The sequence below is a fragment of the Arvicanthis niloticus genome, chromosome 21 (genome assembly GCF_011762505.2).
Source record: "Arvicanthis niloticus isolate mArvNil1 chromosome 21, mArvNil1.pat.X, whole genome shotgun sequence".
In the NCBI taxonomy this organism is placed as follows: Eukaryota; Metazoa; Chordata; class Mammalia; order Rodentia; family Muridae; genus Arvicanthis; species Arvicanthis niloticus.
The window spans coordinates 31,058,574-31,069,152 of record NC_047678.1 but is presented as its reverse complement, the minus strand read 5'-3'; the positions used below and the strand labels follow the sequence as shown (position 1 = coordinate 31,069,152).

The window sequence follows — 10,579 nt, the reverse complement described above, 5'->3', positions numbered from 1 at the left end:
TATGGGAAATGAGAGCAAGTGAGGGGGTGTCTGTCCTGTCAAGCATCTAAAAGAATGTCTATTGTAAGGTGACAGGTGGGTGCTTGTTGCGGCCTGAGCTGCCCCACACTTGGGCGTCAAGAATGTTGAGAATTGCTCTAGCCCACGCTTAGGGGCCAAAATGTCTCAGACCGCTCTGTCAGTGTTTGAACCTGCACTGCCAAAAGCCTTGGGGACTAACTTGTTAGCCCAAACTGCCCCAAGGAGCTCCAGTCTGCTGCAGGTTGGGGTTCAGCAAGAGAGAGAGTGAGGACGAACTCGAGGAATGGAGACCAGACAGAGTGTGATTCAATCCCGTTTATTCTTCAGTCTCCTTCTCTCCAAGTCCAAGTCTTGAGTTCCTAGTCCCTAGTGTCTCCAAGTTCCAAGTTCTTTCTCCAAGTGCTAAGTGTCTACTACCTAATAATCTTCCAAGTGCCTGATTCCTACTCCAAGTTGTTCTCTCTGAAGTGTCTAATGTCTACTCCTACTCCTAGTGTCTGAATCTCTGTTACTCCAAATTGTTCTGAACTCTTCTGTCTGCCTCTCGCCTTTTATGTGTCTCACTTCTAAGCCACGCCTCTAAGTCACGCCTTTAATCATGCCCTTAGGTCTTGTCTCTAAATCTGATCTCTAAGTCACACCCTTAAGTAACACACCTTTAAGTCTCACACACCCAAGGGAAAATCCTGGGTATCTAAAGCAAGATGTTATCAGAGTGTGCTCAGCTGTTGTAGGCTATTGTAATCAAGTCTCTTATCAGGGTATATGGCTCAAGATGGCTGCAAGGATGATAGCCACCTTCTGTCAGCTCCCCACAAGTGCTGTGAAGCAAGACCATGAACAATCACAAATGGTCCGAAAGCACATCTGAAACAATCAGACTAATCTTTGATTGACTGTTGCTAGGAAGTAGCCAGGGAGTGACTGTGGGGTATGGGCCAATGGCAAGACATGGGGTCTTTCCTGGGAATGACAAGCTGTGGGGTCCTTCCTGGAACTTGGGTGCAGCCAGGGAGTAACTGTGGGGTATGGGCCAATGGCAAGACATGGGGTCTTTCCTGGGAATGACAAGCTGTGGGGTCCTTCCTGGAACTTGGGTGCAGCCAGGGAGTAACTGTGGGGTATGGGCCAATGGCAAACTGTGGGGTCCTTCCTGAGACTTGGGTGTAGCCAGGGAGTGACTGTGGGGTATGGGCCAGTGACAAGCCCTGGGATCCTTCCTGGGACTTGGGTACAGCTTTGGCTCTGCTGCAGGCCAAGTTCTCAGTTTTTTTTTTTTTTTTAAGATGGAGTCCAGTCCCAAGATAGAGTAGGTGTGGCCTCTCAACAGCATGACCCTGTCTCACACACACACAATCAGTGATCTTCAGATAACAATGATTATGGTGATCTTTTTAATACCCAAGTGAAAGTTTGAAAGTTTTGACTGGGCCTTTGTGCTAAGGAACTAACGGCAGCCAAAGAGACTGGGGACAGACTATTCTGCCTTCCTGAGCTCCTTTGTCCCCATACCTAGTTCCTCTCTTTTAAAAATTAGGAAAAAATGTGACACTTTTATTTTGTATGAATGTGTGTACACACACAAGAGAGCATGAATGCATGTGTGCACCGTACATGCATGCCACAGCACAGGTGCAGAGGTCAGAGAACAATTCAGTAGTTTTCTCTCTCCATCATGTAAGTCCTGGGATTGAACTCAGGTTGTCCAGTTTGGGGGCAAGCACCCCTACCCATTGAGCCATCTAGCTGGTCCCTCACTTCTTTACGGCCCCTTCTCTGGCCTCACAGAGTCTGGATCTCCTCAACCCCAACCCAGAGCCTGACACATCTGTCTCCTCACGCCACGTTCAGCCATTCCAGCCCCTGTGCACCATTCATTCCCGTCCTCATTGATCTCAGAAGCATTTTATTGAACCTCTCTTATAGGCCTCACTCAAGGTGACCTGACCACACCCCACCCACCTTCCACATCGGGTTAAGGGGCCTGGGTATGGCAAGGGGCACTTGGTGTCACAGTGACTAGGCAGAGAGCAGGAGTCCACAGGGTTTTGTCCTCCCAGGATGCCAAGAGCACATCATTGAAAAATTCATCCTACAGCCACCTGCAACTGGCCCAGGAGGCCCAGCTGTGAATAGATACAGTGTCATCTGGCTGGGGACACAGCAGGTATTACCAGTGTGGTTTGAGGATTGGAAGAACAGATGTGGGAAGGACTTTGGCTCTGGGAGAATTGAGGAGGCTTCCCACTGGAGGGGACTTTGGAGGTTGGACCTTGAAGAGTCAGTAAGAGTTTCAGATAGAGGGTAAAGCTGGAAGGCCCAGCAGAGGGAAGCAAGTGGACAAAGGCATGGATGTTTTAGGAGCTAGAGCTACTCTCCAGAGGGTGTTCCTGGGAAGGGTAGGGAGCAGGGGTGGGTCCTGAAGGCAGCAAGGGGAGATGGGTAGTGGAGGTAAAGAGGTCAGAGAAGCAGGCAGCGCCTCCCTCCTCTTTCCAGCCCTAGAAGTTATTCAGGATGTTGCTGATGATATCGTACTTGGAGTTTTCATAAATGTTCCTGATGTGAGGGGGCAGACCTTCGAACTTGTCTTCTTCGGAGTCATCTTGCTTTATATCATCGTTAAAACTGGCCACTTGGGTAGGCTGCAGGAAAGATGCAGGACAGTCACCACCATCACAGTAGAAATTGTCCTTTCCCAACCTGACTGTGATCTTCCCCTCGAGAAGACGGGAAGGCAACCGAGGCATTAACTACAAGGGCTTGATGAGTTATGGAGGCCTGGCCTCCATCCATGGGAGGCCAGAGGGCCTGAGCAGAATTAGGGGGAAGTAGGCTTCCATAGGCCGTCCTGAAGCCAGAAATTTGATGTTCTAGAGCCCCAGAGTCTCCTCTATAACTCTCCCAAGCTCCCCTTCTCCTAACAGTGAGAAGATCTAAGCCATACTGACATAGGACATGCTACACTTCTTGAAGGACTTGCTGGAAAAGGCTTGGTTTTTTTCAGATGAAGACCCTGTGTATATAGCACATACACAGCACCTCAGTGCCTCCCAGAGCCCAGGAGAGAGCCCAGCACGAGGGGATAGTTAACCTCAGGATAGGGCCTCTGTGGTGGTGAGAAGCCCAGAGTGGACATGGGGCAGTAAAGCTGCTCACCTCTCTACTGCAATCCCTGTCACAGGTCAAGGTCAAGGAGGTTGACTGCCGCCTTCTGAAGAATCTCCCTGTGCAGTTTCTCTCCTCCTGTAGATGAGTGGGACAAGAGCTAGAGACACCTTGTCACATTTCTGGAAAGAGGCAGGGACTTTCCTCAAATAAGAGATGCAAACTAGACCCAGAAAAGAGTGGCTGGGAGGGACAGATGCACACCCATTAATATAAACGGCAGGACATACACACAAACGATTACAGGAGAGGTAATCATAAGTTTCCATGCCCAGAGAAAGCCGTGTCTGTTGAAGACTATGGGTGAAGACCTGTCAACAGATGATGCTTGTTCCTGGGTCATGAGTTATGAGTCAGTAAATTTAACCATTACTTTAAATGTGAATGGTAAAAGAACATTTTTTAAAATGTTAACTTTTCTCTTTCTGTCTTTAAACAGCAACATGTATAGATGGATTGTAGACACTTTGTCATTTTGCTCTTTTTTTTTTCTTTTGGTGGCACCAGGAAAATCAAATCCAGGACCTTGTACATGCAAAATAAAACTACACTGAGCCACATGTTGCTATTGGAGTAAGTAATTGCAATAATATATACTTGGAAAGGGTGTTAAAGAGAGCCTGTTTTTTCTTTGATTACTTGAGTTGTGTGAGAGTAATGTCTATAGAAGTTAGACAACAGCTGTGAAAGTCAGCTCTCTCCACCACATGGATCCCAGGGTTTCTTCAATCCACCAAACCATCTCTGGGCCCAAAGATCTGATTTGTAAAAAGGCCTCAACATTACAACTGCTGGTAAAGTGGCCAGGTGACATGGAAGAAGGCAAGAGAAGAGGGAACTTCTCCTCCATGAGGCAGACTGGAAGCTGGAAGAAGGTGACTCACCCCATCCTCCAGGAAGTCGCAGTTTTTAGGCTGTCTCTCCTGGGCGGAAGTGCACACTGTCTCTTTAATCCTGAACTGGAGTGGGATATTGGCAGAGGGGTTCTAAAGAAGCAACAGAGAACTCGTGAGCATCTCTCTTCCACAGATTAGGGAACAAAGCACAGAGGAGTCACGTGATACTGCCTGCATCAGTCTAGCTCAAGTCTATCCAGTACCCCCAAATCTGGGACTTATTAAATGGCCATAACAGAGACCTACAGGGTAAAGTCAGTGGTGGTACACACCTGAATCTCAGCACTCAGAGACTGGGGCAGGTAGATCTCTGTGAGTTCAAGGGCAGCCTGATCTACATAGCAAGTTCCAGGCCAGTTAGGGTGACATAAATAAAAGGTTCAATCGGGTGTGGTGGCACACACCTGTAATCTCAACCCTCAGGAGGTGGTAGCAGGAGGATCAGGAGTTCAAGGCCATCATCAGCTACATAGCAAGTTCCATGCAGCCTGGGCTACATGGCATTCTGTCTAAAAAAACAGGAGAGGTTGTCATCTTTCCCACAAACGGTTAGGTGGTACTCTTGTGACTGCCCTTCAGTATCCTCTTGTGTAAAATAGGAACAAAAGTCCCTTCCCTTCATGTCTCATGTCAGGAGACAAGCTGAGCGTACAGGCTCGTCCTACCTGTGAATAGAAGTGTCTGGCCTAGACCTTATTACCTAGCTGAGACTAACCCTGAACTTCTGATCTTCTTACCTCCATCTGTTGAGTGCTGGGGTTCAAATTCAGGCTTTCTTGCATGCAAGGCAGATACTCTAACAAATGAGCTACATCCCCAGTGCCCAGGTAAGAGAAACCTACACTGCCTGTTTCCTAGGCTGGGATGGCAGATACTCACCTGACTAGAAGGCGGAGTGGCACTTAGCAGGCGGAAGAGGGGTCTTCCTTGCTGCCCATGGTTGTATACCTCTATGGCCCTATCAACAATATCCTCATATCTTAGTTGGCGTTGGGCCTCACAGGCGACCACAGCCAAGGCCACCACCAATACAAAGGTCTTCCACAGCCTTGCCATTGTTCCTGACACACTGCCACTCTTAGCCCCTTTTATTTAGGTGATACTGAGACTGCCTTGCCCAAGGACTGCTGGTGACATAAAGGGCTGGTGCCTCTAGAAAGAGGGCCCCTTCCTTACTTGGCTTGAGATCAAATATTAGCCAATGTTATGAAACACTGTTGGCCAAGAAAGGTAAGGAGGTTTGGGCAATACACCAGGACATTAAAATGAGTCCTAAGCTAGGAGCAAGAGACTTGTGGGCAGGCTGGGCAAGCATGTTCACTCTGGGCCTCAGTGTCCCTGTCTACTCCCTCTAGACCTGCCTGTTCACAGCTCTTCTGTGTCTACCTGGCTCTTATGCTTTGATCCCAAAAATAGCTGCCTAAAACCCTTGGACGCCACATATGAGTTCATCCTCCAGGATCACAGAGATGTTTTGAAGCCACACTCAAGGTGATACCCACTGTGTTAACTACATTTTTAAAATACATGAACCATTAAAATTCTGAATGTCATCACCCCTTGGCCTTTAAATTTCACTCATGGACTGGGCATGATATCCCACATCTTTAAACCCAGTACTTGGGAGACACAGCCAGGTGGATCTCTGTGAGTTCAAGGCCGGACTGGTTTTCAAAGTGAGTCTCAAGCCAGCCAGAGCTACAAGGTAAAACCCATTCTTTAAAAAATAAAGGTAAGGTGTGGTAGTGAACACCTCCAATTCCAGCACTTGGTAGGCAGAGGCAGGAGGATATAAGCATTAGAGCTCCGAGGAAAAGGTATCGTAGCCATAGGGAGTCAACCGAGAAACAGTGCACAAATCATCACACAAGATTTATTGGAAAGACACAAGAGGGTGGCTGCCTCTGCTGGGGGTGGGAAGAAGCTGCAGAGAGCTGAGCAGAAGGCAGGCTTGATTTAGTGTTTCTTGTGGGCAAGGGGAGCTTTCCAGGGTGGTCTGGGATTGGTGGGATTTTGTGACTTGATCTTGGAGCAAGCTCAGAGATTGGTGGGATTCTGTGGCCTGATCTTGGGCTTTCTTGTCCCTGTAGGGTAGAGCTTGGCCACCTTCATCTCAAGGGGCTGGAAGTCTGGGGTGGGAACTGGCTAGTTGCAACTCAAGGGGCTTATTTACCAAAGGTGTCTGTGAGTTCAAGACCAGCCTGGCCTACATAAGGAGTTCTAGGAAGACTATACAGTGAGACCCAGTCTCAATAAATAGGTAAAATAAAATGTATTTATTTATTAAATTTTATTATTTAGTATGTGTACATGCATACACAGTCATGACACAAGTGTGGAAGTCAGAGGACAACTTTGTGGAATTTGTTCTTGTTAGGGTTTTGTGATGGAAGAAGATCTTAGCAGGTCAGGGCCAAGGAATGCCACAGAGTCACACCATGCAACAGGTCTCATAAGAGAGGTCTATTTGAGAGGGGTCTATTGAGCAGACATAATAGAAGAGGAGGGAGGGGAGATGGGGAGATTGAGAGGAAGGATCCAGAGGGAGAATAGGAGAGGGAGAGAGAGGGAGAGAGAAAAAGGGCGCACAGCACAGGCCTTTATGGCAGGGACTTTATAAAGGGTACACAACTCCTCCTGGTAACAGTGGAAATGTGTTGCATTTAGCGGCCAGTGGTGAGTGTCACTGAAGGCAGGCTGTGGAAGTACCTGGTTCCTAACAGTTCTCTCTTCCATGTGGGTCCCAGGATAAACGTCAGGGCATCAGGCTGAAGTAAATACCTTTACCCACCAGCCATCTCTCCGTCAGTCGTTCTTGGTCTTTGGATAAGATCAAGAATAAAACTTTGAAAAATTAAGACCTGATAATTTGTGGCCCTCCAGTCCCTCACAGAGTTGACATCAACATCTTCACTGTGTTTTGCCTCTAGCAGCTTGTCTCGAGCCCAGTGTGTTATCTGTCGTGAGCAGGTTGTGATAAGGTTTTAGGGTCCTAGCGGGGAGAGGAGTGACAGGTCCTCTCCACTCAGGAATCATATTCAGGATTGACTGTGAGATGGTCAGTTCCACGAAAGGGGAGAGGGTACACCAGAGACAGAGGTTTGATATTTAATTGCTCTTTAATAATGCACAGCAAACAATATATTATCACCAATGCCAAAGCTATTGTAACAACGAGGTATTGCCACATTTCCTATGCATTGCCTCTATCAATATCAGTACAGTTAACACAAATAATAAATTGCTAATTACCAAAGAAATAAGCATAGCAATAAGTACATCATTATTCATGAATTATACGACCTGAGTCCTTATGACTGCAGTTTCCAGCAGCTCAGGTCCTGAGAGTGCCTGACCAGGAAGATAGGGGCATCAGTCTCTCGGCTGCTGCTTTGATGATCCATGCTGCAGAGTGCTTGGTCTCTCGGCTACAGAGGAGGCCTGAATGGAGGAGCATGCTAGGTAACCATGGCTACCAGTGTGATGAACTGCTCCGGCCGGGGGCTCCTCTTTTATGCTTGAATTGGGGTTACTTCTGATGTATATGGCAGATAACCAGATAACCAGATGTGTCTGGTTATCTGTGGGCTATGACTTCATTGCAGGTGGACTTTTGGTTATCATAATACTTTAAAACATGCCGGGCAGTGGTGGCGCGTGCCTTTAATCCCAGCATTTGGGAGGCAGAGGCAGGCGGATTTCTGAGTTCGAGGCCAGCCTGGTCTACAGAGTGAGCTCCAGGACAGCCAGGACTACACAGAGAAATCCTGTCTAGAAAAACCAAAAAAAAAAAAAAAAAAAAAAATTAAAACATGTCCAAACTTGTTTTCTGGACTTGTCCAGACTTGTTTTCTTTCCTATTACAATATGGTGTCAGCTCTGTTAAGGACCTGCTCCTTTCAGAGCTCTCTGTGCAAAGGGACAAGCATTCCTGTTGTGGGTATAGGTAGTTCTAGGAAGCAGCTTGAAAGAGGACCAAAAAGGCCCCACCTTTCTGCTAGAGGGAATGCTTTTAGCTTTCCAACCATCCCATGGCTAAGGAGCCATTGTTCTCCTAAAAGAGATAAAAAAGCAGGTGACAAACCAGCCTGCCTCCATCTTAGGCTTAAAAGCCATTTTATAGTAAAGACAGACTAGGCTCATTCCTGCTTATGGTTAAACCTGTTTCCCAAGGATTGGGCTATGCCCCACCTGTAACCTTAACTATAAATGGTTCTGCACTTTCTAATCCAGGAAAAGGCAACCGTATCTTTGTTTCAAAATGAATACTAACCATCTTGCAACCCTACCTCTCTTTCAAAAGGTTATTTTGACTTCAAATTCAAGAACTTCTTGCTTTAGCTTCTTGAGTGCAGCACTGGTGATAGAATGTTGTTTTATTGTGGTTTTGATTTGCATTTTCCTAATGGTTAATTATTTTAGTGTGTTTTTTATGTGCTTAGTGTCTGTCTGTCTTTAGAGGAATGCTCATCCAAATCCTTGTAAAGTTTCTTTACTATTTTTTCTTTAATTAGTTAATTAATTAATTAATCAATTTGTTTCTCACAGCTAGAGTTTGAGAGAGGAAAAGAAAAAGGCAAGTTGTAAATCCCAGTAACTGCTGGGAGAAGGAAGGCTAAGAGGCAAACAGAGGCTGGGCAGTGGTGGCGCACGCCTTTAATCCCAGCACTTGGGAGGCAGAGGCAGGCAGATTTCTGAGTTCGAGGCCAGCCTGGTCTACAGAGTGAGTTCCCGGACAGTCAGTCAGGACTACACAGAGAAACCCTGTCTCGAAAAACCAAAAAAAAAAAAAAAAAAAAAAAAAAAAAGAATGAAGAGAGGCTCAGTGGTTGCGTTTTGCTACTCTTGCAGAGACCCAGGCCTATAGGGCTGTAGGGCTGAAGAGAGGCTCAGTGGTCATGGGTATTTGCAGGAAGAGCACCCCCCACCTCCAGAAGAAATCTGTTCACCTATGAACTCCAAAAGATCGGGTTCAGGTAGGCGCCCCCACCCCAAATTCTGTATGCCCATCTATTCCCATGTAACATATAGTATCAGGTCTAGTCAAAAGACTTCATAGGGGCTGAACTGTGAAGAAAGACCCAACTCAACTCCTAGGGGCCCTTGGGAAAGCCCTTTCCTTCTCAGCTCTCCCCTTCCCATTTCTGTAATGTGTGGTCAGGAGGTGGACACACATTCCGGAGGCCTTGCTCAAGTGGTCTCTGCAAGGTGAATTGGGTGAAGAAAGTGGCTCAGGCCACAATGCTCACATGAAGACACACCTGACAGGCCTTTTCCCCTTTCCTCACGTTCTAAACCTAACCCCTGACCCAGTAGTTTTGGCACACCCGACGGTGTACCATCCAACCTGTAGGCACTCCCTGCAAAGTCCAGTATGTTTGACTGAGCTAATGTTTGCTACCTGGTACCAGACAGAGGGGTGTGTGTGCGTAGACATGGAAACACTCTTGAAGGCTCTGGAACCTGGAGGTCCTGTCTATCAGTGGTTTCAATTTGCAACTGTGTTCTAGGCATGAGAGGGATAAATCCCCTGTTGTTTTCTTCCATGTGGAGATATAAATACAAAAGTATCACTTATCCCCGAATGAAACAGTCCTAAGAAGAAGAAGAAGAAGAAGAAGAAGAAGAAGAAGAAGAAGAAGAAGAAGAAGAAGAAGAAGAAGAAGAAGAAGAAGAAGAAGAAGAAGGATGATTTTGGGTTGGTGGAATGATTAAGTGGTAAGGACCTTTCCTACCAAACCTAACAACCCAGGTTTGATCCCCAGGACCCACACAGTGGAAAGAAAGAACTGAGTCTGGCAAGTTGTCCTCTGACCTCTGCACATGGACCATGGCATGCACACCCCTCTTCCCCATTAAATAAACAAACAAGCTGGGCAGTGGTGGCACACGCCTTTAATCCCAGCACTTGGGAGGCAGAGGCAGGCAGATTTCTGAGTTCAAGGCCAGCCTGGTCTACAGAGTGAGTTCCAGGACAGCCAGGGTTACACAGAGAAACCCTGCCTTGAAAAACCAATAAACAAACAAACAAATAAATGATGCCTTAGGAATTCCACTGATAAGCTAAGCAAGGTAGTTCCTGCAATCTCAGCTCCTCGGAAGTGGAGGCAGGCAAGAGAATCAGAGTTAAAGGGCATCCTTTGCTATGTACCAAGTTGAGACTGGCCTAGGCTATGTGAGACTCTGTCTCAAAATGACAAACAAAAAAGATGCTTGCTGCTCGAGTTCCATTCCTGGGACCCATATGGTGGAAGGAGAGAACCAACTTCCTCAAGTTGTCCCCTGACCTCCACACCCAGGCTGTTATACATGCAAATCCCCCGTAACCCCCACACATACAGACAAGATGTAATTCAAAATATAAGCTTAAAAGAAAAGAAAAATGAAATAAAAAGGAAGCCCCACCAAACATATTTTGGAATCTGCTGGGCTTTTTTGTACAGGATTGGAAGCCTGTAGTCAAGGTCCGGCAATACTATGGCCTTCGCGCCATCTGC

At 46.8% G+C, this 10,579-nt stretch overlaps 1 protein-coding gene across 1 annotated transcript; it reads right to left on the bottom strand.

The window, feature by feature from the left end:
• Positions 1-1,910: 1,910 nt before the first annotated feature.
• LOC117693523 (neutrophilic granule protein-like) lies at positions 1,911-5,175 on the bottom strand. The gene is made up of 4 exons (XM_034484228.2): positions 4,962-5,175; positions 4,071-4,172; positions 3,178-3,264; positions 1,911-2,663 (listed from the first exon to the last, which is right to left on the bottom strand). The coding sequence occupies exons 1-4, from the start codon at positions 5,136-5,138 to the stop codon at positions 2,520-2,522; spliced, it is 510 nt and encodes a 169-aa protein (XP_034340119.1). The 5' UTR covers positions 5,139-5,175; the 3' UTR covers positions 1,911-2,519.
• Positions 5,176-10,579: the final 5,404 nt, after the last annotated feature.